We start from the raw sequence: 27242 nt of genomic DNA on the forward strand, positions 1-27242 counted from the left end.
CACCGGGCACGTGTGCATGCGTGCCCAAGATCCCGAGAGGAGAATGGAGGAGAAGGGATTGCGGCATGACCATCCCCCCTGGGGGGTGATTTCTTGCTTTCTGTCTCTATGTCTCTCTCTGTCTGTATGGCGAGTGCACGCGCCCTATAGTGAAAACCTCTCTCAAAAAGAAAAGTTTTTGCTATAGGGCACATGTGCTCCCAAAAGACAGAGAGAGACAGAGAAAGTGAGAAGTCATCCCCCAGGGAGGATGGTGATGCCGCAATTCCTTCTCTCCCATTCTCCTCCATTCTCTTGGGATCTTGGGCATGCACACACATGCACCTGCCATGAGTTTAAGCTGCTGGGTCCAGGACTTGAACCATGGTCAACTACATGGTAGTCCAGTGACATAGCCATTAGGCTAACTGCTGGTCCTGCAAATTATTTCTTTTTGTTACTTCTTAAATGATGTTTTTGCTACTTCTTACATAATCTAGAGAAGGAATGTGGATATTCAAAGTGTTACCTAACAGCCAGTGTAATATTTATGCATTTACATTTAAATCCTACCAAGAAGCAATTATTTGTAACAGTGATTTTTCATGGAAAGATACATTTTTTTCATAAACAACCATGTGCTATATTGCATAGTTCCATAGTGCTATATTGCATAATAGAGAATTACAAAGGTATTAATATATGTTAACTGAACTTAATTAGGCTATTACAAAAACAGTCTATTGAGGGATCAGCAGATGGTTTAGTGGTTAAGCCAATGGACACTCCCACATGGCCAACCATAGTTTGAATCCTGAACTTGGTAGCTTCCTTTCTCTCTCTCTCGTCAAATTAAAAAAATGAATAAATCAAAAAATGAAATAATTTTGGGGGGATCAGCAGTTAGTATAATGGCTATGTCGCTGGACTCCCACGTAGTCAACCGCGGTTCGTGTCCCGGACCCGGTGGCTTAAAACTCACACAGGACACATGTGCGTGCGTGCCCAAGATCCCGAAAGGAGAACGGAGGAGAAAGGACTGCAGTGTGACCATCCCCCCTGGGGGGTTATTTCTCGCTTTCTGTCTCTCTGTCTCTGTCTGTCTGGCGAACGCATGTGCCCTATAGCAAAAACCTCTCAAAAAAATTATTTTTAATTAAATAATTCTAAAAAAAAAAAAAAAGTCTATCTTGGGTAGTTTTTTAATACTATTATTTTGCCAGAAGGGTACATGCACTCACTAGAGAGAGATGGGGAAGAGGGGAGAAACACTTGCTGTGGGGAATAGCCTGACTATAATCCCCTTTCCTCCATTTCTCCATCCTGTCAGGATCTGGGGCATGCACACACATGTACCTGGCATGTACCAAGCTACAGGGTCCAAGACTAGAATTACAGGGTTGGCCTTAACCACCAGGTCACAGAGCTAACTGGGGATAAATGTTAATATAAACTTTTTATTGGATTCTTAAAGGTAAGCTAAAAATTTGAAATAGATTCTACTCAAATTCTCTCTACTGTCACCCGCTCATCTTTTGTTGTTATATAGTCACATTCCTCACTTTACTCTTTCTATGTATTAGATATTATTTATGACAATCCCCTTTTGTTCCTATTACCCCTTATATACTTCTATACCTTTTTCAAAATATGCTTGTATTTTTTCTTCTGTTATTGATTTTATTTGGGGGAAAATGGTATTTTTTTTCCTCCTGCTCCCACTATATAATCTACCAGTGGGAAAATGTAATTAGACTTAGTATTTTGCAAGTATTTTTGTGGACCCCTATACACAAGAAGATTTTAGAATTTTTAAACAAATAATGGAGGAAAGTACTCACCCACAGTCCCTTCTGTGCCATCCGTTTCCTTTGGAATATAATGTGTAGAAAGGTCACTCTGAAGGACTTCATCCGATGTGGCTCTGGCTAAAGCAGCAGCCAAAAAGGAAGGGCAATTACTGAAAGAGAAAAATAAAAGTCTACTCTCAGTAAAAATGATGAAAGTAATACATTCAGCATTGTTCATAATTATGTATTATAACATATTGTGTCAAAACAAAATTATACCTATAACAATATTCAACAAGTATTTGAGTGTGACTGTGTGCTGGGCACTACTGGGCACTGAGCATCTATGGTGAATAACACAGATGTAGTCTCTGACAGTGCAGCTCACAATCCAGTTAATGAGACAGATGATAAATAAGTAAACAAATAGGATATAACTTATGTAACTTAAAAGTGGAATACATTTTTGAAAGAAAAACAAAAACAAGGTACAGTAACAGAGAATAATAGAGGAATGCCATTCCTGGATGAAAAAGACTCAATTATGTGGGAGTGTGAAGTCAGGAGCAAACTCCAGGAGGAGGGGATAGCATGTGTACAGACTGATTCTGAGAGCTTGGTATATTTATAGAACTGAAAGAAACCCAGAGGAGATAAGCATAGCGGGTGAGGAGGGAAGTGGCAGGGAACAAGGTCAGAGGAAAAGACCAGTTATAAGGACCCTTTTGACCATAGTACGGAACTAGGATTTTACTCAAAGCCTAATGAGAATTTTTGGACGACTGCGAACGACAAAGTGCCATAGCCATGCATATGAATTAAAATATTACTTGGTTGTGTCAAAGAAAATTAGGAGGGAGTAAGATGAAGGAGGGATGATCAAGAAGGAGATTTGTTATAAACCTATTAAGAGGAAAAAAATAAGTATATTTTGTAGGAAACAAATACAGAACTTGCTGATGACTCGATGTAGAGGTGAGAGAAAAAAATGAATGTGAGTCCTGGTTTTGGTCTGAGCAACTGGATGAATACTAGAATTAATCTGCTATGATAGGGAAACCAGAGAAAGAACAAAGTTGCAAGAAGTGAGTAAAATAGAAAATGAGTTCATTTTAATGTATTAAGTTGGAAATATCTGTGAGATATCCTAATAAAGGTAGTTAATTGGATATTCTGCTATGGTACTCAGAAAAGTTAGAGAATTTGGAAATCATGGATGTACTGATGGTATTTAAAGCTATGTGAATAGGAAAGATCATGTAAGAGAAAAATATAAAAAGAATTGCTTTGAATCAGTGACTTCCATGTCTCCTGGTTTTTCCCTCTTAGAATGGGAAGATGACCCTATGCTTCACTGTTACGTCAGGTAATAGTGAGAACGAGGGTAGAAAACTTGCCCCCTCCCCCCTTATTTTTTGAGAGAGAGAGATTTTTGCTATAGGGAATGTGTGCTCGACAGAGAGGGAGAAAGTGAGAAATCACCCCCCAGGTGCAATCACCCTTTTCCTCCATTCTCCTCTCAGGATCTTGGGCATATACGCACGTGCACCTGTTGTGTTTTAAGCCTCAGGGTCCGGGACTCAAATCGTGGTTGACTATATGGAAGTCCAGCAGTGTAACTATTATGCCATCTGCTGGTCCCAAAAATGTACCTCTTTAGTTCATAGTTTTTCATGTCATGTGGGACTGTAGTCATAAGAGGCATCATCAAGAAATGGTACCCAGGGTCAGCAGGTGGCATTGTGCTTAAGGTACTGGACTCCCACATGACCAGCCTTGGTATAGCCCTGGACCTAGTGGCTTGCTTTCTCACTTTCCCTCTCTCTTCTCTCTCGCTCTCTCTCTGGTGAGTACACATGCCCTATAGCAAATTTAAAAATAACAAAAACTAAATAAATAATTATTTAAAAAGAAAGAAATTATACCCAAGGAATTTAACCTGCACTTCAGCCTGACCTCTATAAGATCTTAAACCTTAAGCCTGAGCCTGATCCCATAATGGGATTAGACTTTGAAAGTCTGTGGGGGAGGGAAGAGTGTGTTTAGTATGTAAAAAATATAAGAATTGTATGGCCAGAAAAGACAGTGACAAATTATCTTTCTATAAAAAGCCCATAGCAATATTTTTGTTCCCACAAGCTATTTTAGGACCTTGCTATTCTCTATAAAGAAGAGAAGTCTATTTGCCTTTCTTTAAACATGGGTGAGGAGACAAGCAGATGGTGTAATGGTTACATCACTGGACTCCCAAGTAGTCGACCATGGTTTGAGTCCCAGACCTGGTGTTTTAAAACTCATAATAGATGTGTGCATGAGCCCAAAATCCCAAGTGGAGAGTAAAGAGAAGCAATTGCAGCACGGCTATCCCCCTGGGAAGTGATTTCTCATTTTTAGTCTCTCTGTCTCTCTCTGTCTCTCTGATGAGGCACGTGCCCTACAGCAAAAATCTCTCTTAAAAAAAACCATGGGTGAGATTCGGTGAGTACCTTGATGAAAAAAAAAATGTAATAAAAGTGATACTGTGTGCCTTCTGAGGGTTTGGTCATAAAAGGTCATATGGTTTCCTCATGGCTTCTTTTCTTCTTCTCTCCCCCTCTGGATGCTTGCTCTTATGACCCACTCACCATGCTATAAGGAAGGCTTAACTAGCCCACATGGAGAAACCACAGGAACAGGCTCATGTGATAGGAACTGAGGCCCACCCAGCCAATAGCAATCATCATCTGCTTGACATGCCAGTCCTCTGCTATCAGTTGATATCAGTCCCAAGCCTAAGTCTTCCAGGTAAGGCCCTAGATCATGGAACAGAGATAAGCTGGCTCTGTTTCTTTCTATCTGAATTCTTAATTGAAAGAATCTTTCTATCTGAATTCTTAATTGAAAGAAACTGTGAGCATAATAAGTGATACTTTATGCTCCTAAGTTTTATGGTACTTTGTGATATAGTCACAGCAAGGGAAAACCTATTTTGGAGCTTCATATAAGGTGAAAAACATATATAAAGACTGAAAAGAGGGCCGGTTCTGTGGCCTGCTGGTTAAGGCAGCTGGATCCCACATGGCTGACTGCATGCGAAAACCTCTCAAAAAAAAAAAAAAATGGTGCTGGGACAATTGGAATCCACATGCAAAAAAGCATTCTGTTGGGCCCCCTTCTCTTTTATTTATTTATTTACTTATTTATTTATTGGAGAAGTTTTTGCTATAGGGCGCATGCACTCACCAGACAGGCAGAGAGAGACAGAGAGACAGAAAGCGAAAAATCCCCCCCCCCCCCGGGAGGATGGTCACGCTGCAATCCCTTCTCCTCCATTCTCCTCTCGGGATCCTGGGCACGCACGCACATGCACCTGGTGTGAATTTTAAGCCACCGGGTCCGGGACATGAACCGCGGTCGACTACATGGGAGTCCAGCGACATAACCATTACGCTAACTGCTGGTCCCATGACCCCCTTCTTGATATCATATACAAAATGCATTAGAGGGGGGCCGCAGGTGGTGTGGTGGTTAAGGTGCTGGACTCCTACATTGCTAACGATGGTTCAAGTCCCAGACCCAGTGGCTTGAAAAATCATGCTAAGCACACGTGCATGTATGCCCAAAATCCCGAAAGGAGAATGAAGAAGGGACTGCAGCATTGCCATCCCCTAGGGAAGTGATTTCTCACTTTCCCTCTAACCAGCTCTATCTTTCTCCAGAGAGCACATATGCCCTATGGCAAAAAACTAAAAAAGAAAACAAAAAAAAAACTAACTAAAATGTATCATAGACCTAAATGTTAGAGCCAAAACTCCTGAAAGAAAACATAAGAGTAAATCCTCATGACCAAAACCACTAGCAAATAATAAGTCACCCTTGGTGGTACAGTGGTGATGCAGCACTCCACAATGCTAGGGCCATATGAGAAGGTGCTCAGTTTGTGTTCTAAGGTCTCCCTGTGCAGATCAGGCATGTGTATTTTCATGGTCCTGATTAGCCGAGGCTGGGAGTGGATTGCAGAGTGAAGACCCTGTTAAGGAGAAATACTCCCCCTGACACACTTTCTCCCTCTCTCATGGAAGAAATTAATAAATAAACTTTAAAAAAGAGAGAGAGACTTAAACTGGACTACCTGAAGGTGGCGTGGTGGTTGGCTAAATGCAGTTCAAGCCCCAGACCTGGCAGCTTATGAGTCATGTTGGGCCCATGTGTGAATGTTCAAAGTCCCAAGAGGAGACTTGAGGAGAAGGGATTGCAGTGCGGCCATTCCCCTAGGGGGTGATTTATCACTTCCCCTTTCTCTGTCTTTCTCTGTCCCTCTCCAGTGAGCACATGTGCCCTTTGGCAAAAACCTAAAAAAAAAAAAAAAAGAAAGAAAGAAAGAAAGAAAGAAAGAAAGAAAGAAAGAAAGAAAAGAAAACTTTTGTGCCACAAATCAAAAAAGTAAAAAGTCAACCCGAAAAATGGTAGAAAACATGTATGATTCTTTTTTTTTTTTTTTTTGGAGGAATTTTCGTCATAGGGTCTTAATTATCTCTGATTTCTTGATTCTTAAATTCTTTTTTTTTTTTTTTTGGAGAAATTTTCGCTATAGGGCGCGTGCGCTTGCCAGACAGACATAGAGATACATTAGAGACAGAAAGCGAGAAATCACCCCCCAGGGGGGATGGTCACACTGCAACACTGCAATCCCCTCTCCTCCATTCTCCTCTCAGGATCCTGGGCACGCACACACACGCGCCTGGCATGAGTTTTAAGCCACCAGGTCCAGGATACGAACCACGGTCAACTACATGGGAGTCCAGCGACATAGCCATTACACTAACTGCTGGTTCCCAAAACATGTATGATTCTTACATCTAATGAGGGACTGATATCCAGAATATGTAAAGAAGAATGCCTATTATATCCTTAGGGTTGTCTTTACTATTTAGATATTTTATAATTCCCTTTAATAAACCAATAAATATAAATAAACATTTCCTTGACCTTTATGAACCATTACAGCAATTATTGAACCTGAGGAGAGGCTTGGAGAACTCCTGATTTATAGCCAATTGATAAGACATTTGAGAGGCTCAGACTTATACAGAGTCTGATTTAACTCCAGCCAGTTAGTGTCAGAACTGAATTAAGTTGTAGGACACACATAGATGATGTCCACAGAAAATTAGAGAGTTAGTTGGTGAGAAAGATCCCCACACATTTGGTGTCTGAAGTATATTCAGAAAAACTTTTTTTTTTCCTTTTAACATCATCAGTCATTAGGGAAATGCTAATCCAAACCACAGAGAGAGGTAGCCTGTGTGGGGCAGTACATAGTGTACTGGACGGCAGTGGTAGGAGCCACACAGCTAGTTAATTGCAAGTTCAGATCCATGCCTGAGAACATGCCAGGTACACATGTGGGCGCCCAAGATTCTGAGAAGCTAGAGAGCTGGGGAAAGGGAATCCAGTGTGACAAGACCCTGACAAGGGCACGTCTTTATCCCTCTTTCCCTCCCTCTCTCACATGTGTGCACATGCATGCTATATCATAAAAATTAAAATAAGAACACATGCCAGGCACACACCCAAGTACCCAAGATCCGGTGGGCTGGTGGACTGAAGGAAGGGGTCACAGTGTGACCAGACCCTATGGAGGGTATTCCTGTCTCTCACTCATATGTATGCACATACACTCTATCATGAATAAAGAAAAAAAGGTTTTATAAAAACCCGCAACAATAAATCATTTCATCCCCACTGAGATAACTACACAGTTGAGCATCCTCAATCCAAAAACCCAAAATCTGACAGGTTCTAAAATCTAAAAATTTGTAAATGCCAACACAATCCCACAAACTGAAAATTCTGTATCTTACTTTATATGGTATGTCACAGTCAAAATTATGCAATATCAAAATACTGTATAAAATTACCTTCAAGCTATATGTATAAGGTATATATGCAACCTAAATGAATTTGGTGTTTAGACTTGGGTCCTGAGATATCTCACCATGTAAATGCAAATACTCCAAAATCTAAAATTATCTGAAATCTGATATACTTCTGATCCCAAGCATTTCGGATAAGGAATATTCAGCCTGTAATATTAATAAAAAAGGCAAGTAAGAACAAGTGTTGGCAACTATGGGGAGAAATTGGAACTCTCATATATTGCAAGCAGGAAGAGAAAAATGGTACAGATGCTTTGGAAGTTTTTTAAAGTTTTAAATATAAACTTAATACATGACCCAGCAATTCCACTCCTAGGCATATATCCAGGAGAAATGAAAATATATATTCACACAAAATCCTGTACAAGAATGTGCATAGCATATTATTCATAATAGCCAGAAAGTAAAACAACTAAGTGTCCATCAACTGATGGTGGCTAAAGAAAATATAATATATTCATGCAAAGGAATAGTATTCAGCCATAACAAGGAATAAAGTACTTATATATGCTATAATGAGAATGAACCTTGAAAACATTTCAGTAAGTAACAAACCAATCTAAGATCATAGGGTTACATTTATATGAAAAGTCCAGAATAAGCAAATCTGTAGAGAGGAGAGTATTTCTACCTTAAGGTCAGGGCAACAGGGGAGTGGGGAGGAGGGTAACCGGTGGCTGCTAATGGGTAGGGACTTTCATTTTAGAGTGATGAAAATTTTCTAAAACTTAGGGAACCAGCAGTTAGCATAATGGCTATGTCGCTGGACTCCCACGTAGTCGACCACAGTTCGCGTCCCGGACCTGGTGGCTTAAAACTCATGCCGGGCACGTGTGCGTGCGTGCCCAAGATCACGAGAGGAGAATGGAGGAGAAGGGATTGCGGCATGACCATCCCCCCTGGGGGGTGATTTCTTGCTTTCTGTCTCTATGTCTCTCTCTGTTTGTCTGGCGAGCGCATGCGCCCTATAGCGAAAACCTCTCCAAAAAAATTTTTTTTTCTAAAACTTAGACTACAGTGATGGTTAAACAACTCTGAACATGTTAAAACCATAAAATCATACAATCTTAAAAATTATTTGTTTATTTAATTTGTTATTATTTTTTAATTTGATCAGAGACAGAGAGTGTGTGAGAAAGGAAAGTGAGAAAGTAAGTCATCAGATCCAGGACTCAAACCGTGGTCAGCCATGTGGGAGTCCAACACCTTAACTACCATTGCCACCTGCTAGCCCTGAATGGTACATTTTAAATGGATAACTTTTCTAGTATATTAATTATATTTCCATAAAGCCAGCCACAGTGATACAGCAGTAATGAATGTTCCATGATGCTGAAAGCACATGGGAAGGTCCTGGGTTCATATTCTGAAGTTTCCCTATACATGCCAAGCATGTGCAATCCCTCTGGCTGAAGTTGGGCGTAGAGATCATAGTATGAAGACCCTGTTGGGGGTGCCTCATCCACTCATAATAAATAAATTTAAAAAATAAAATAAAGATGCCGGGACCAGCAGATGGCATAACAGGTATGTTGCTGGATTCCCATAGTCTACCCTGGCTTGAGTCTCAGACCTGGCGGCTTGAAACCCTGGACAAGTGTGCATGTGTGCCCAAAATCCCAAAAGGAAAATGGAGGAGAAGGGATTGTGGCATGGCTACCCCCACCCCCATGGGGGGGGTGATTTCTCACTTTCTTTCTGTGTCTCTCTGGTGAGTGCATGTGCCCTCTAGCAAAAAAAATCTCTTAAAAAAAAAAAAAAGATGCTAAAGAAATACTCACCTACTTTGTCAAGAGAACCACTGAATCATAGAGGTAAAAAATCAGACTAGAATGGTTTGATTAATGAATGGGAAACAAGGACATTTGGCAGAGAGGGGTATAAATATAAGTGGCAGTATGGAGACAGAAAGTTTAGTTTTTTAGAATGGTGGAGAGTCTGAATGCATATATGCAATGAAGTGATCCAGTAGAGAATGTTGATGGATAATACAGGAAAGGGGCAGATCAAAGTTCTTGAGAAGGTAAGAAGGGGTGAGATCCAATTCTGGTCTTTTACAGGATGAGGCACATTTCCTTAATTTGAAAAAGAAGGAAGAAAATGGGTAGAGATTTCTAAGGGGAAAAAAGGCATTCCCATGTAATGGTTTGATTCCAAAAATACTTATTGAGGTCTGCTATGTACAAGGCATTATTCTAGAGCTCAGGATATATATGAACACACACAAAAAAAACCCTCTGGCTTTTTAGAACTTGCCCTTTTACAGGAGGGCTTCTCAATGAAGAGTGAGGCTAGATCAATTAAATTTGTATGTGCATCAAAATCACTAGTAGGGATGGTTAAAACACAGATTGCTAGTAGGTAGGGCCCTGTGTCCTAGTGGTTAAGAGAGCCAGATCCCATCATAGCCAACTGGGCAGTTTGAATCTTGGCCCTGATGGCTTGAAAAATATACCAGGCATGTGTGTGTGCATGTCCAAAAATCTATACAGAATTGAAGAAATGAAGAAGGGATTGTAGTGTGACCATGCCCCATTGTGGAGTGTTTTCTCCTTCTCTCATGTGTACACCTACCCTTTGCCCAAAAAAAACAAAAATGCAGATTCCTTGGTCCCATCCACAGAGTTTCTAACTCAGTTGGCCTGGAGTGGGGCCTGAGAATTTTCATTTCTAACAAGTTCCCAGGTGATACTCATGCTGCTGGTCTGGGGAACACACACCTTTGAGTAAGATCAATTGGTGGTAAGGGCAGAAAGCAAGTGAAGGAAGAAGGATGAAGATAAAATAGTTATGTAATAGTTATATGAGAGAGTAATAGATGCTAAGAGATTGCTGGAAGTCTGAGATAATGTTTAAGTAAAACCAGTTTGTCTAATGGCATGATTTTTTTTTTCATTGATGTTCATATATTGACACATGTATAAACAGGAATTGTCTAGATCATCAAGATCTTGGGTATGTATGAATATACTTATGTATTAGATCTTCAGGAAAGTCATGACATGTTTTTCTACACAAAATGACAACCCAGTATATTGGTTGCCAGATGACATAAGAGCTCCCCAGAGAAAGACGGAGGGAGAGAGAGAAAGCACTCCCCAATGGAATGTGGTCACACTGCTATTCCTTCTCCATTTCTATTACTTTTTTAGATTTTTGTCATAGGGTATGTGTGCTTGCCAGAGAGAAAGAGACAGACAGAGAAGGAAAAGTGAGAAATCACCTCCCGAGGGAAATGGCCATTTCACAATCCCTTCTCCTCCATTCTCCTCCTGGAATTTTGGACATGCACGCACGCATGTCCAGTGTGTTTTTCAAGCCTCCGGGTCTGAGACTTGGAACAGTAGAGTTGATCATATGGGATCCAGCACCCTAACCACCATGCCAACCTGCTGGCCCCTCCCTTTCCCTATTTTGTCAGGACTTGGGGCAGGCTCATGCATGCATCCAGCATGCTTCTCAAACTGCCAAGGGCCTGGACTCGAACCATGTACAGCCATGTGAGATCCGGCTCATCTTAACCACCAGGTTACAGGGCCAGCCCTTCAAAGTAGTACTATAAAGTGAAGAGTGACACAGGAATTGAGTATTTTTTTTAAGGATATGATTACAATGTTGGACCATGGCTGAAATGGCCAAGAAAGGAAGAACAGACGAGTTGTAAATCAATGTGGTTTAAATATAACTAAAGAATTGTAGGTGGGAGTACTTGGGTACAAAATCTAGGGCAGAATGTTACAGTTTGTGAGTAGGATGCTTGTGTACAAGATTTTGGAGCTGGTGTAATTTTGATTCTACATACACAAATTTTTTCCTATACACACCTGTGATAAAGTTTAATTTATATATTAGGCACAGTAAGAGATTAACTAATAATAAAATAGAAAATTATCACAAAATACTGCAATGAAAGTTATGTATGTTCTCTCCCTCTCTCAATATACCTTTTTAATTCTTTTTTTAATTGCCAGAAGGCATATGCAGTTGCTAGACAAAGAGAGAGGAAGAGAAAGCACCTCCAATGAGAGCACAGTCACACCACAGCCCTTCTTCCTCCGTTCCTCCTTCACACCAGGATTTTGGGAACTCATGCACATGCATTTGACATTTTTTTCAAGCCCCAAGAACTACAGTCAGCTATATGGGATCCAGTTCCCTTAACTGCTAAGCTATAGGGGTAGATAGGTAGGTAGGCCCTTCAAAATATCTTGCTGCTGCGACCAGCAGTTGGCGTAATGGCTATGTCTCTGGACTCCTATGTAATTGACCATGGTTCGAGTCCTGGACCTGGTGGCTTAAACTCAATGCTGGGCGTGTGTGCGTGTGTGCCCAACTTCCAGAGGGGAGAATGGAGGAGAAGGGAATGCAGTATGGCCATCCCCTATCGGAGCTGATTTCTCACTCTCTATCTCTCTCTATCTTTATGGCGAGCACAAGCTCCTACAACAAAAACCTCTCAAAAAAAATCTTGCTGTACTGGTTCTTGTGATCTGTTTGATAACTGAGAGGGCTAGTAAGTGACTAATAAGCAGGTAGCATATGCAGCAGGGATGAACTGGACAGATGATTCATGTCCAGAGCAGGATTGTGCCAGCTGGTGTCCATGGGGGTTAAGGTGGCTGGATCCCACATGGCCCACTGAGTGATTTGAGTTCCACACTCCACAGCTTGAAAAGCATGCCAGGTGTATGTGTGTGCATGCCCAAAATCCCCAGAGGAGAAGTGGAGAAGATATTGTAGCATGGCCATTCATCTAGGGGGTGCTTTCTCACTTTCCCTCTCTTTGTCTCTCCTGATCGCTCTCTTGCTTGCTTGCTCTCTATCTCCCTCTGGTAAGTATATATGCCCTTTAACAAAATTTTATAAAATATTACCTGAAAACCTTTATTGTAATCTTGTTCTCCTGAATTCCAAAAGAGATGAATATCTTTTGCATAATTATTAAATTACCTAGGGCCAGCAAGTGGCATGATGGTTAAGGTGCTGGACTCCTACATGGTCGACTATGGTTCAAGTCCCAGAACTGGTGACTTGAGAATCACTCTGGATGCCTGTGCAAGCATGCCCAAAATCCAAAGAGGAGAATAGAGGAAAAGGGACTGCAACATGGCCATCCCACCTAGGGGGTGATTTCTGGCTTTCACTCTCACTGTCTCTCTCTCTGTGTCTCTTTATGGAAGCACATGCACCCTATGGCAAAAACCTTTTAAAAAACTCTAGATATAGGGTCATCAAAGGTAAGAATATAAAAACTCTATAGAATAGGGCAAGAACCTGTAGCCCCATTAATGTGTCATCTGCAGCAATACATTTTTAGTCTTAGTTAATATAATTTTTTACTTTTTGTCAGACAGAATAAAAATATTTTCAGTGAAGTAAGGAGGAGGATTAGCTGACTAATAGCTAGATATAAAATATCAAGCTAGACGTTTCAGCCACATCAGCTATTCCTACATGTCAGAAAGCTGTAACACTTAGCATGAATAACTTCTCATGATTTTGACTCGGAATTGAAAGCAATTACTTCTGAAAAATCAGAATTACAAATATATTTTAAACATAGTCACATTAGAGAATATTTGATGCACCTCAAATAAAAGCTTATCATTAATGGTTGTCATTTGAGGAGAATTACTAGGAATGACTAACATGATAATAATATAGCAGACTGCTTTTTTTCCATCAATTCTTATTAAATACTTAAAAGATGCTGGTATAGAAGGTTTTAAAGTTTGGCAAATATGGGAGCAGCAGTTAGCGTAATGGCTATGTCGCTGGACTCCCATGTAGTAGACTGTGGTTCGAGTCCCGGACCTAGTGGCTTAAACTCACGTCGGCACGTGTGCGTGTGTGCCTAGGATCCCGAGAAGAGAGAAGAGGAGGAGAGATTGCAGCGTGGTCACCCCTTGGGGGGTGATTTCTTGCCTTCTGTCTCTCTGTCTCTGTCTTTCTGGCGAGCACATGCACCCTATAGCAAAAAAATCTCTCCAAAAAAAAAAAAAAGTTTGGCAAATGTAAAAAGCATAGCAAATATCAGAAGTGGTCTATACTCATCGCAGTTTGGAGCACTATGCTTACGAATGTCTTGAGAACACTGCTAAAGTACAATAGGATTAGGACTTTTTTGTCTTGCAATATGTGTCATTTAAGGAGACTGGGTTTTTGTTTTGTTTTATCCTTTACTTTAGGGTGCTTATGCTCAAGAGATTCAGAGAGAGAGAGAGAGAGAGAAAGTGAGAAATCACCTCCCAGGAGGAAGGGCCATACTACAATCTCTTCTCCTCCAGTTTCCTCTCAGGGTTTGGGTCACACACACACACACACACACACACCCAGAATAAGTGATTTTTCAAGCTGCTGAATCTGCAACTCAAATTGTGTGGTTGATCACATGGAATCTAGCTGCCTTAATCTCCACATCACGTGCTGACCCTGAGATTGGGTCTTTAAAATCACATTAATTTTTTTAGGACCCTCAAATATAACACAAGAAAAAACTTTGCTTTTTATATATATAAAGAAATATTTTGTAGTGATTTCTATTCTTACCTTAAAGTAATTCATATTCTGAGAAGAAAAGGAAATGTGTTTTCATATATATCAATGTGTTAATTTCTTGTTTATTTTAGGCATCAAAGTACTGACTTTAAATATTCACAAATAAAAATAAAACCCTTCTCTATTTTATGTCTAAATCTTAAGTAAATTATATGCATAAATATCTCTTGCATAATGTTGAAAAATCATTAGTTAGGAATCTATTTATTTTAAATTTAGTCACATAAGTAAAATTGTCCACTTCATTAAAGCTATTTATGTTAACAAATAGATGAATGCATATTTGAATTTCTGTATATACTGACTTTCTAACATCACACATTAAAGCAGAAACCCATATTCTATTAAAACTTCACAAACTGGGACCAGCAGATGGCGTAATGGTTTCATCGCTGGACTCCCACATAGTCAACCATGGTTTGAGTCCTAGACCTGGTGACTTTAAACACACTGAGTGAGTGTGGGGCACACCCAAAAATCCCAAAAGGAGAATGGAAGAGAAGGGATTGCAGCATAGTCATGACCCCCTCCCCCCCGGGAGATCTCTCACTTTCTGTCTCTTTGTCTCTCCAGCAAGTAGAAGCACCCTAAAGAAAAAAAAAAAAAAGCTGGGACCAGCAGGTGGTACTGGACACTACTCACATGGCTGACCATGGCTGGAGTCCCAGACCTGGTGGCTTGCTTTCTCACTTTCCCCCTCTCTCTCTCTGGCCAAATTAAAATAAATTAATTAATAAATAAAATTTTTAAAAAAGAGCTTTATAAACTAACTTCTGTAAACAAGACAGAGAGCTTTGCTTTAAGGTAATGATAAGTGTTCTTTTTTTAAAAAAAGAATTAATTTCATTTATTATCATTATTATTATTATTATTTTAATATGCTATAGGGCATGTGCGCTCACTAGAGAGAAAAAGAAAGTGAGAAAGCAAGCCTTCAAGTCTGGGACTTGAACTACAGTCATCCATATGGCAGTCGAATGCCTTAACCACCATGCCACCTACTGGTCCAACAATAAATGTTCATAAGACACACACAAAACTGTAAAACTTGGATTCAGGGACCAGCTCAGTGGCACAGCAGTTACACACTGATCAAGCAAAGCTGGATTCATATGCCAGATCAGGGATTTGGTTCCCTGGTCAACCTATACGTGTTGGGCACATGCCATAATCCTGGCAGGCTTAAAGTGTTGGGGGGAAGGGGTGGTGTGTGTCACAGTGTGAGACCCTGTTGGGTGTGTCTGTCTAACTCTTTCTCTTTGTCTCTCACCAAAGAAATAAATTTTAAATAAATAAATAAACCAACAAACTTGGATTTATTAATTTTCTCCTGCTGCTCACATCTTTATCCTACAAATATTTTCTGAGTAGGCCAACTTACGTCCTCAATTCTGTTTCAAAAATAGCCACAGCCCTAAACATACTAAGTAGAAAATTTTAAATTATAAAAAGACAACTGCATTCTTTTTAAAAATTATTTTATTTACCTTTATTTGTTATTATTATCTTAATATTTCCAGACAAAGACAGAGAGGGAAAGTGAGAAAGTAAGCCTCCAGGTCCAGGACTTGAACCATGGTCAACCATGTGGGAGTCCAGTGCCCTTAACCCCCATACCACCTGCTGCCCCCAAAAGACAACTGCATTCTAAGGACCTTCAATAGCTCAGGGCTTATCAATATTTATACAAATTATTATGGTTTGTTTTAGTATCTGGGGGACAGTATTTAAGAAGGAGATAGACCTAGCCTTGGGGGCATGCACTACTGAGATGCTGTGCTCTGTAGCCTGGAACCACAGGTTTGATTCCTGGTCCAGTTTTTATTGTTGCCAGAGGGTATATAAACTTGCCAAAGAGACAAAGAGGGAAAGGGAGAAATCACCCCCAGATGGGGCATGGCCACACTGTAATTCCTTCCATTTCTCCCTCATTTTGAGGTTTTGGGCATGCACACACTTGTGCCCAGCATGTTTTTCAACCTGCTGGGCCCAGGATCCCAACTGCCGGGTCAGTTATGTGGGATCCCATAACCAGATCCCATGTCCACCAGACAACTGGCTGGCCCGGAAATCAGTTTAGCTTGTAATTTAAACACTAATCTCTCTATTTTGCTGCAAAGATTAAAAAATAAAAAATAATTATGGGAGATCAGCAGGTGGCGTGGTGGTTAGGGGCGCCAGACTCCCATATGGCCAAGCACGATTTGAGTCCCGGACCTGGTGGTTTGCTTTCTCACTTTCTCTCTCTGTCCCTGCCTGGTCAAATTTAAATTAATTAATTTAAAAAAGCAATAATAATTATGGAATACTATTGACTTTAGAGTCTAAAAATGTATAGTTGCATGCTGAGAAACTTAAAATTTCTGTCAGCTTTGGCCTGCCTGCGGTGTGGTGGCTGGGGTAACTGGATCCCATATGGCTGACTGCAGTTTGAGTTCTAGACCCTGAGGCTTGGGAAACATCCTGGTGCATTCAGGTGTATATGCCCTAAATTCCAAGAGAAGGAATTGTGGCATGGGAGATGTTTTCTCACTTTCCCCATCTCTCTCCTTTTTTCTCTCTGTCTTCCTCCAGCAAGCACATGTACCCTCTGAGAATTTTTTTTTTTTTTTTTTTAAAGAGAAAAGACTTTCTGTCAACTTAGCATTTAAGTGCTATTAAATTAACTTCTTGGAAATAGGAGGTTACGGCAGAAATAGGAGGAGTTAGAAAGATGAGTTCTAATTTTAGCTGGGTATGCTTAGAATATTTTAACTGACTTTAGTTTATCAATTGAAAAATTAAACTGGAATAAAATAATTTTTTTGAGAGGTTTTTGCTATAGGGCACATGCACTCACCAGAAAGACAGAGAGAGACAGAGAGACGAAAGTGAGAAATCACCCCACTCCAGCAACACAGCCATTACTCCAACTGCTGGTCTCATGGAATAATTCTTAAAGTCTCTTCCTGTTCTAAAATTCTATCCCTAAAATTCTATTCCAAATAAGATTATTAATTTCAAAGATGAGACAAAGTTGGGACCAGCACTTAGCGTAATGGCTATGTTGCTGAACTCCCATGTGGTCAACTGCGGTTCGAGTCCCAAACCCGGTGGCTTAAACTCACGCCGGGCACGTGTGCATGTGCCCAAGATCCCAAGAGGAGAATGGAGGAGGAGGGATTGCAGCGTGGCCATCCCCCCTGGGGGGTGATTTCTCACTTTCTGTCTCTCTGTCTCTCTCTGTCTTTCTGGAAAAAAAAACGAAGAGCGTGTGAAAAAAAAAAACTTCCAAAAAAAAAAAAAAAAAAAAAAAAAAAAAAAAAAGATGAGGCACAGTTTAAAAAGTATAAACAATATTTTGATCTAAACAAATGATTTCACATAGTTCATTAAAATGGAAACGAGCTGTATGTATTCCTTCTTTTTTCTTTTTTTGAGAGGTTTTCGCTATAGGGCACGTGCGCTCGCCAGACAGAGAGAGAAATAGAGACAGAAAGCGAGAAATCATCCCCCAGGGGGGATGGTCACGCTGCAGTCTCTTCTCCTCCATTCTCCTCTCGGGATCTTGGGCACGCACACACACATGCCTGGCGTGAGTTCTAAGCCACCACGTCCGGTATGCAAACCGCCGTTGACTATGTGGGAATCCAGCAACATAGCCATTACGCTAACTGCTGGTTCCCAAGCTGTATATATTCCTTCTGTAAGTAATATAAGAACGTAATGGCTATGTCACTGGACTCCCACGTAGTCGACTGCGGTTCGAGTCCCAAACCCGGTGGCTTAAACTTACACTGGGCGTGTGTGCGTGCGTGCCCAAGATCCCGAGAGAAGAATGGAGAAGAGATTGCAGCATGGCCATCCCCCCTGAAGGGTAATTTCTCCCTTTCTGTCTTTCTGTCTCTCTCTGCCTTTCTGGCAAGGGCATGTGCCCCATAGCAAAAACCTCTCCTAAATAAATAAATAAATAAATAAATAAATAAATAAAAGAACACTTTGCCTTATGTACTAGGTGTATTTTTTTAATCAAAATTTATTTAACTTTATCATTATTATTTTTAAATTTGCTACAGGGCACGTACACTCACCAAAGAGAGAGGCAGAGAGAGAAAGTGAAAAAGCAAGCAGCCAGGTCCAGGATTTGAACCATGGATCAGCATGTGGGAGTCCAGTGTCTTTACCATGCCACCTGCTGCCCCCGCTAGGTGTATTCTTTAAAGCTGAATGTATAGTTATTTTGATAAATATAATCAGTCCTTACACTGTATACATTAGCTAGGAAGAAAACTCTTTAAATTTTGTATAGCTTGTTTTTCTTTTTTGAGAGAGATTTTTCCTATAGGGCATGTGAGTTTGCCAGAGACACAGAGAGACAGTAAGAAACCACCCCCCCAAGGGAGGATGGCCACACCACAATCCCTTCTCCTCTAATCTCCTTTCAGGATTTTGGCCACACACACACACACACACACACACACACACACCCGACATGAGTTTTTAGCCTCCAGGTCTGTGGTTTACTACGTGGGAGTCCAGCAATGTAACCCTTACATCATCTGTTGGCCATTTTAAATAAATAAATAAATAAATAAATAAATAAAAGAACACTTTGCCTTATGTACTAGGTGTATTTTTTTAATCAAAATTTATTTAACTTTATCATTATTATTTTTAAATTTGCTACAGGGCACGTACACTCACCAAAGAGAGAGGCAGAGAGAGAAAGTGAAAAAGCAAGCAGCCAGGTCCAGGATTTGAACCATGGATCAGCATGTGGGAGTCCAGTGTCTTTACCATGCCACCTGCTGCCCCCGCTAGGTGTATTCTTTAAAGCTGAATGTATAGTTATTTTGATAAATATAATCAGTCCTTACACTGTATACATTAGCTAGGAAGAAAACTCTTTAAATTTTGTATAGCTTGTTTTTCTTTTTTGAGAGAGATTTTTCCTATAGGGCATGTGAGTTTGCCAGAGACACAGAGAGACAGTAAGAAACCACCCCCCCAAGGGAGGATGGCCACACCACAATCCCTTCTCCTCTAATCTCCTTTCAGGATTTTGGCCACACACACACACACACACACACACACACACACCCGACATGAGTTTTTAGCCTCCAGGTCTGTGGTTTACTACGTGGGAGTCCAGCAATGTAACCCTTACATCATCTGTTGGCCATTTATTTGTTTGTTTGTTTTAAGAGATATACCTATATTATAAACTTGATATAAAATAATACTGTTTCTAATATTTTGATTGAGAATACTATTTTCTACCTCTTTACCGCTTTTAAAATATTTATTTACAGCAGATTATTATTTCACCTGCACTCTCTAGGCTGACAGTCCAATCAATTCTTATTTTGCATTAGAGAAAAGGAAAGGAGTCAGACTGGAACTGACTATGAAAGCTGGCTCTCTTTCAGCACTGTATATTGCCATCTTGTTATAAAGCAGAAACTACAATAGATAAATTAATTATAGTAGCATAAAAACATTTAATTTGCATTCATTTGCAAATACCATGGGTAAATAAGTTGTGATAGATGGACAGGATAGTATTTTAGTCAGAGCCTTTTCTAAGTTGACTTGTTAGTATCTTCCACATGCATATTAACACAATATACATTTTAAGGCTACAAACTGAATTCTTGTTATAAACCAAGGCGGGAAGCATTTTCATCACAATACCAAACCTACACAAATCACTAAAGACATTATTAGATAAATTAGAGGTTTAAAAGTACATCCTTCCTGACACTGGCAATGTGGGCGTCTACACAGCACCCACAGCTGTGTTTCTGCAGAGTTGGTATAGCACTGCTAAGGTAAAAAAGAAATTTGAACGTGGGAAGTTTCTATCAATTAGCTTTGAGAAAGATTTGTCTGCAGCAGCAGCATCTTAGCTTATTTGATAGTGATGAAACTAAACTGGTTTGTATTCCATAGGTTTGGGTTCAAATAAATGTGTAGGAGTAGATGGAGGGACATGCAAGCGTGCATATGTGTGATTGCCATGTCCTAGGCTGTTGGGAAAACCATGACATATTTTCTTTTCTTTTTTTTTTTTTGAGAGGATTTTGCTATAGGGCGCGTGTGCTCACTGGAAAGACATAGAGAGACAGAGACAGAAAGTGAGAAATCATTCCCCAGGGAGATGGCCACGCCGCAATCCCTTCTCCTTCATTCTCCTCTCAGAATCTTGGGCACGCACGCACACACGTGCCTGGTGTGAGTTTAAGCCACCAGGTCAGGGACTCCAACCGCGGTCAACTACGTGGGAGTCCAGTGACATAGCCATTACACTAACCACTGGTACCATATATTATTGATAAGGCTGTCTACCTCTGTCTGTTCTTGCTAGGATGACAACCTTAAGTGTGGAATTTAATACCCCATCTTCCTCTCATTAATCATATGTATTCTAAATTTAGAATAACATATTAAACTAAAAATAAAGAAGATAAATTCTTGGGGCCAGCAGGTGGTGTGGTGGTTAAGGTGCTAGACTCCCACATGGCCAAACACAGTTAAGAGTCCCGGACCTGGTGGATTAAAAACCACATTAGTTGCGTATGTATGTATGCCCAAAATCCCAGGAGGAGAACAGAGGAGAAGGGATTGTGCCACCCTTCTTGGAGGGTGATTTCTCACTTTCCCTCTCACTGTCTCTTCTTTCTGTCTCCTCTTTGGGTGAGCACATGCACCCTATGGCAAAAAAAAAAAAAAAAAAAAACTGTGAAAAATTTTTTCTCCATCTGACTTAGTATTCCTTAGTATTATTTTTCTTAGTGGATTATAAGGAGTTAAAATAGGGGCTGAATGTTTTTCTCTTAAAGCTGTATTCTTTCTAGGGACCAGCAGTTAGCGTAATGGCTATGTCGCTGGACTCCCATGTAGTTGACCGCGCGGTTCGTGTCCCGGTCCCGGTGGCTTAAAAACTCACGCCAGGCACGTGTGCGTGCATGCCCAAGATCCCGAGAGGAAAATGGAGGAAAAGGGACTGTGGCGTGGCCATTCCCTCTGGGGGGTGATTTCTTGCTTCTGTCTCTCTGTTTCTCTCTGTCTGGCGAGCACACGTGCCCTATAGCAAAAACCCTCTCCAAAAAAAAAGCTGTATTCTTTCTATAGCAACCTCTAGGCATACCACCTGGAGTTAACTGATTATAATCCCACATCACAGATTCCCTGGCTTTTCAAAATCTAAATAATGCTAGCTACCAAATGACTAGTTCCCGCAGTTCTAAGGGTTTGGGAGTTCTCACAACAGAAACCTCATTCCTTACTGCTGCCATGAATACAATCTCAGCAACCATTTGCCATACTGACCAGGTTGACAGTCAAGCAAAACCAAACCGTATGCTAAGTTTTCCATGAATAGCAATAGATGTTGCAGATTTATTAAAGATCAAACTACCACTAGTAGTGTCACAAGTTTACAAAATGAAAACATCAGGAAGTCTTCCTCTATGACCAGAAAGAATTAAACAGTACAACTTCACTACTGAAACAACTTTTTGTTTGGGCCAGCAGGTGGCATGGTGGACAAGGATGCTGGATTCCCACATGGCTGACCATGGTCTGAGTCCTGGGCCTGGCAGCTTTCTTTCTTTCTTTTTCTCTGTCAAAATAAAAAATAATAAATAAAATTAAATAAACAAATCATTTTAAAAAAACAACTTGGTTAACCAATATGACCTTCCTGTTGCTAAGTCCTATAGTCTATCCTCAGGTCCATGTCACTCAGGAGCATTTGACAACTGATCAAATGGTCTACCTTGATATGCCTTTTTCTTCTTTTTTACTTTGCCAGAGAGCACATGCCCTTGCCAGAAAGAGAGAAAACACCCCCATGAGGTATGGCCATGCTGCAATCCCTTCTCCTCAATTTCTCTCTTCTTTTGGGATATTGGGCACACACTCCCAGGCACTTGGCATGGTTTTCAAGCCACCAAGTCTGGGACTCAAATCACAAGGTCAGCCATGTGGAAATCTAGTACCTTAACCATCACACCACCTGCTGGCCAAGTATGTACAGCTTTTTAATGTGTACTCAGCCCCAATCAATATTTTGAAATAAAAATTTTTTTTTTTTTTTTTTTAAGAGAGGTTTTTGCTATAGGGCGCGTGCACTTGCCTAAGAGACAAAGAGAGACAGAAAGCGGGAAATCACTCCCCCAGGGTGGATGGCCATACCACAATCCCTTCTCTTTCATTCTCCTCTTAGGATTTTGTGCACATGTGCATTCATGCCCGGTGTGAGTTTCAAGCCTCTGGTCCAGGACTTGAACCACAGTCAGTCATGTGGGCATTCAGTGATGTAACCATTACGCTATCTGCTGGTCCCTGACTGACAATTCTTAAGAAAGCAAGAGCCATACTAAATGATACATAATTATCCTCTGAAACACAATTAGAAATAGAACTCTATTAATAAACTGTGGTGGCCAGCGGAGCCAGATACTGCATGGCTGACTGCACTGTTAGAATTCCAGGTCCAATGGATTGAAAAAAACAAAACAAAACAAAACACCAGGTACGTGTATGTGCCTACATGCCACAAATCCCGAAAGAATGAATAGATAGAGGAGGAGGGATTACAATGTGACTACACCCACTTGAAGGGTGCTTTCTCTCTCTCCCTCTCTCCCTGTCTCTCTCTTGTTCTCTGGTGAGCACATATGCCTTCTGGAAAAAAAAAATAAGCTATACATATACATTCTGAATATAATAATATTGGTATAACAAAATTATATCTTTTTTTTAAGAAAAGTAGCTGGGAGTGGTGACTGGCTTTGTCAGAGAGTTGTGGTCAGTTCAAGAGGGCTGGACTTGGTCAAAATGCAGATCTTTGTTAAGTCCTTGACTGGCAAGAGCATCACCCTAGAGGTGGACCCCAGTGACACCATTGGGGATGTGAAGGCTAAGATCCAGGATAAAGAAGGCATACCCCCTGACCAGCAGAGGCGCATCTTTGCAGGCAAGCAGCTGGAAGATGGCCGCACTCTTTCTGACTACAATATCCAGAAAGCACCTACTCTACACCTGGTTCTCCGTCTGAGGAGTGGCTGTTAATTCTTCGATCTTAAATTCACAGTGCCCAGGGATGGCATTACTCTGCACTGTAGTCATTTGCCCCACTTGAGTTTAGAAATTAACCAGCTTCGGTAATAGCTGAACCTGTTCAAAATGTTAATAAAGATTTTGTTGCATGGTGTAAAATAGAAAAAGATGCATTTTTTTTCAGCTTTTACTATGTGCTAGCTAATGTATTCATTTTTTTTACATTTTTTATCTCTTTTCCTTCTCACAATAACACTATGAAATAAGAATGTACCTGAAATTCCTAGATGAAGAACACGAGGATTAGAGAGGTTAATGATAGAGCTTCATTTTAAACACAGAGGTAAAGGTCTTTAAAGGTATGTTATAAATCTCCAGCAGATAACTATTTACCACAACAACACATGTAATAATTATTCAGTATCTGACAGACAAAATAGAGCTAGACAAAATAGGAAGCTACGAGACCATCTATTTAAAATATATAGTTTATGAGCTGGTCCCAAAGCCATGTGGATAAGAGAGCCAGATCCCACATGACTGACTGTGGCTTAAAACCAGGCCCTTGTGACTTGAAAAACATGCCAGGCTCGTGTGTGTGTGTGTGTGTGTGTGTGTGTGTGTGTGTGTATGTCCCAAATCCTGACAGGATGGAGAAATGGAGGAGAAGGGATTGTAGCAAGATTGCACTCTACTGGGTCTTCTCTCTCCCTCTGGTAAGTACACAAAGCCTCCGGCAAAATCAAAATTAAAGGACTCGTTACTGTGACAAGTAACTTAAACTAAAAAATATGTATATCTAAAGCTGGTTCTGCCAAAAAGATGTACCATTTTTATCAGCATATTTTATATGACCTTCCAGTAAAAGATGATCTTTTTAATTTGCTGTAAATAAACACACCTATTCTTTAAAATTGTATTCATGACATGGGACCAGCAGATGGCATAAAGGCTACATTGCTGGTCTCCCACATAGTTGACAACAGTTCGAGTTCTGGATCCAGAGGCTTAAAACTCATGCCAGGCACTTGTGTGTGCCCAAAATCCCAAGAGGAAAATAGAGAAGAAGGGATTGTAGTGGGCCATACTTCCAGGGGTGATTTCTTACTTTCTGTCTGTCTCTCTGGCAAGTGCACCTTGTAGCAAAAAAATATTAAAAACATTATATTCATGATAAATCAATGGAAGAGGCTCCAATATGGCTTTAGGAAGTTCAACTTCAGTTCCCTTAGCAGAGCAAATATTAATAAAAGGGTGTGGGGAGCAGTGGGTGGTATGTAGGTTAAAGCACTGAACCCACATGGCTGACCATGTGGTGTAAGTCCCAGTATAACTGCTATCCTTATAAGAAGAAATTTGGATACAGACAGATATACAGTAAAGACCATGTAAAGATACAAGGAGAAAATGGCCATCTACAAACTAAGGAGTGAGGTCAGAAGAAAACAAGACTGCCAACACCTTGATCTTGGACTTTTAGCCACCAGAACAGAGAAAAAAATAAATTGTTGTTTAAGCCATCAGGTCTTTGGGATTTGGGTGCTGCAGCCCTAAAGATCTACACAGTAATGGTTCTTTCATATTAAAATTTGGTATTTATTGAAGTTTTTTTCTTTTTGTTCCAGACCAATTTTTTTTTTTTTGAGAGATTTTTGCTATAGGGCGCATGTACTTGCTGGACAGACAGAAAGAGACAGTGATAAATCACCTACCAGTCGGGATGGTCATGTCGCAATCCCTTCTCCATTCTCCTCTTGGGATTTTGGACACACATGAACAAACACACCCAGTGTGAGTTTAAGCCACTGGGTCCAGGGCTTGAACAGCGGTTGACTATGTGGGAGTCCAGTAACATAACCATTATGCCATCTGCTGGTCCCCAGATTAGTTTTTTTAGGGCCCTGGCCTTCACTAATTTTTTTTTCTTTCTTGTTAAGTTTATTGTCTTTATCTTGAATAAAGTCATAGACTTTGTTTGGTTTAGCTCTCAGCAGCCTGCTCCTGAGCTCTGAGGAAACTTGCCTTCTTCTGGGTTACTTGATCTTTCTTCTGGGCAAGAGACATCTTGGAATGATTCCACCTTTTTTTTTTTTGGGAGAGGGCGTGTGAGCTCGCCAGACAGACAGAGAGAGACAGAGACAGAAAGCAGAAAGCAGGAAATCACCCCCCAGGGGGGATGGCCACACCACAATCCCTTCTCCTCCATTCTCCTCTTGGGATCTTGGGCATGCACGCACACATGCCCGGCGTGAGTTTAAGCCACCGGGTCCGGGAATCGAACCGCGGTCGACGATGTGGGAGTCCAGCAGCATAGCCATTACACACACTGCTGGTCCCTCCACCTCTTTTTTTTAACTTTCTTTTCATAGACTGGGTTCTCTCATATAGCAGTGTGAGCTTTCTTATACATCTCCTCCATGTCTGGAGTTACACTGTTCCTTTATGTATTGAGAAAACTGTTTCTTGTAGCATCTTCATCTCCTTCCATTAGGTAATGCATGTTGTCTGCAATGTTCTGGCCCATGATGTGGCTCCTTCTGATGGACTTCTGCATTAAATTCTTTGCTTTCAGAATAACCAGGGAATCGTTTGGTACTGTGAGGGGTAGATAAGCCTCTATCCACCGCTCCCTTCAGGGCCCCAAAATCTTTATTGCCAGTGGTAGTTCTGGCAAAGCCTGCATCCAAATAGCAGGTGAAGGCACCAGGTTGACCATCAATGCTTTCTACATTGTACTCATCTCTGGTAATTTCCACTTGACCTTCCTAGATCTTGTCCATGCCAAACCTATTGAGAAGCCTGTGGGCCAGCAGCAAGCCAGTACAATATGCTGCAACATAATTTGTCAGGCCAACCTTCACACTGTGTTTTGGCAGTTCATGTGCATAAGCTGCTCAGACTATCATATCCCCTTCTATACGGGCACAAGCAATCTGACAAATGATATCTCTGTTAGTTATACAGACTATCATCCTGTATTTGGTTATGTTGTATTTATTTTTATCCTGGATCACCAAGCATTTCCGAGCATAGTAATCAGTTTTACCCTCTCGTCGTCTTCTAAATTTCACTTGGTATCTCTTAAAGTAGGCCTTATTCTTGACAACTTTAACAAATCCCATCCTGCAGAACAGAAACCCACAACCATGGCCGACCTGCAGGCCCACAAACACTACAGGGGGAAAAAAGTGGCCTTCACTAATTTTAATGGCAGCTCTAGTAGGAAAGCAGTATGAAAGGAGGAATGATCCAGAAAAGAAAAAGTACTGACTTAGGACTCAAGAGAACAATTCTTTTAATCATACTATACTTCAGTTCATCCATCTATGGAAGTGTAGAATTATACTACCCTCATCATTCCTATCCAGTATCTATATGTGTTTCACACTTTGAAATTGAGCTGTTAATCATCAACATATAAAACAATTCAAAGTATAACCTTGATATATGAGTTGTGTGAGAGACTTCTAAAGATAGAAAAGTATTACTCAATATTAAATAGAGAATTAAATTATTTGAGGTACATTGCATATCTACTTTGGGCAACTGAGAATAGTGTTTTGGGAAACTGAGAACAGTGAAGAAACTACAATACAAATGCTTTACCAAGACTTTTTTTGTTGTTGTTGTTAAAGGTAGCTACAGAAGGCCAGAGAAAATGCTATATGGGTAGTTTAAAAAATCAATAAGTGGAGGCCAGCAGGTGGCCTGGTAGTTAAGGCAGCTGGATCCCACACGACCCACTACATGATCTGCCCAACCTGCGGGTTTGTGTGCATGAGTGCCCAAAATCCCAAGAGGAAACTGGAAGAAAAGGGATTGTGATCATCCTCCTTGGGGAATTAACTCTCATTTTCCCTCTCTCTCTGTCTCTTGTAAGCACAAAGGCCCCATAGCAAAAAAAAAAAAAAAAGTCAAAGAAAAAGAAAATCAGTAAATGGGTTAGCTGGTG

The 27242-nt window shown here is 40.6% G+C and overlaps 2 protein-coding genes across 2 annotated transcripts in view; one reads left to right on the forward strand and one right to left on the reverse strand.

The window, feature by feature from the left end:
• The window catches only part of PPM1E (protein phosphatase, Mg2+/Mn2+ dependent 1E), a 36230-nt gene extending 32720 nt beyond the window's left edge, over positions 1–3510 (reverse strand). Inside the window, exons 1-2 of the mRNA XM_006154679.1 lie at positions 3422–3510; positions 1821–1939 (exon numbers count right to left, since the gene is read on the reverse strand). Coding sequence (XP_006154741.1) covers positions 1821–1939; positions 3422–3510 — 208 coding nt within the window. The remainder of the gene's footprint in view (positions 1–1820; positions 1940–3421) is intronic.
• The window catches only part of SKA2 (spindle and kinetochore associated complex subunit 2), a 1094818-nt gene that overhangs the window by 218619 nt on the left and 848957 nt on the right, over positions 1–27242 (forward strand). The window lies entirely within an intron of this gene.

The sequence above is a fragment of the Tupaia chinensis genome, unplaced genomic scaffold (genome assembly GCF_000334495.1).
Source record: "Tupaia chinensis unplaced genomic scaffold, TupChi_1.0 Scaffold000416_1, whole genome shotgun sequence".
In the NCBI taxonomy this organism is placed as follows: domain Eukaryota; kingdom Metazoa; phylum Chordata; class Mammalia; order Scandentia; family Tupaiidae; genus Tupaia; species Tupaia belangeri.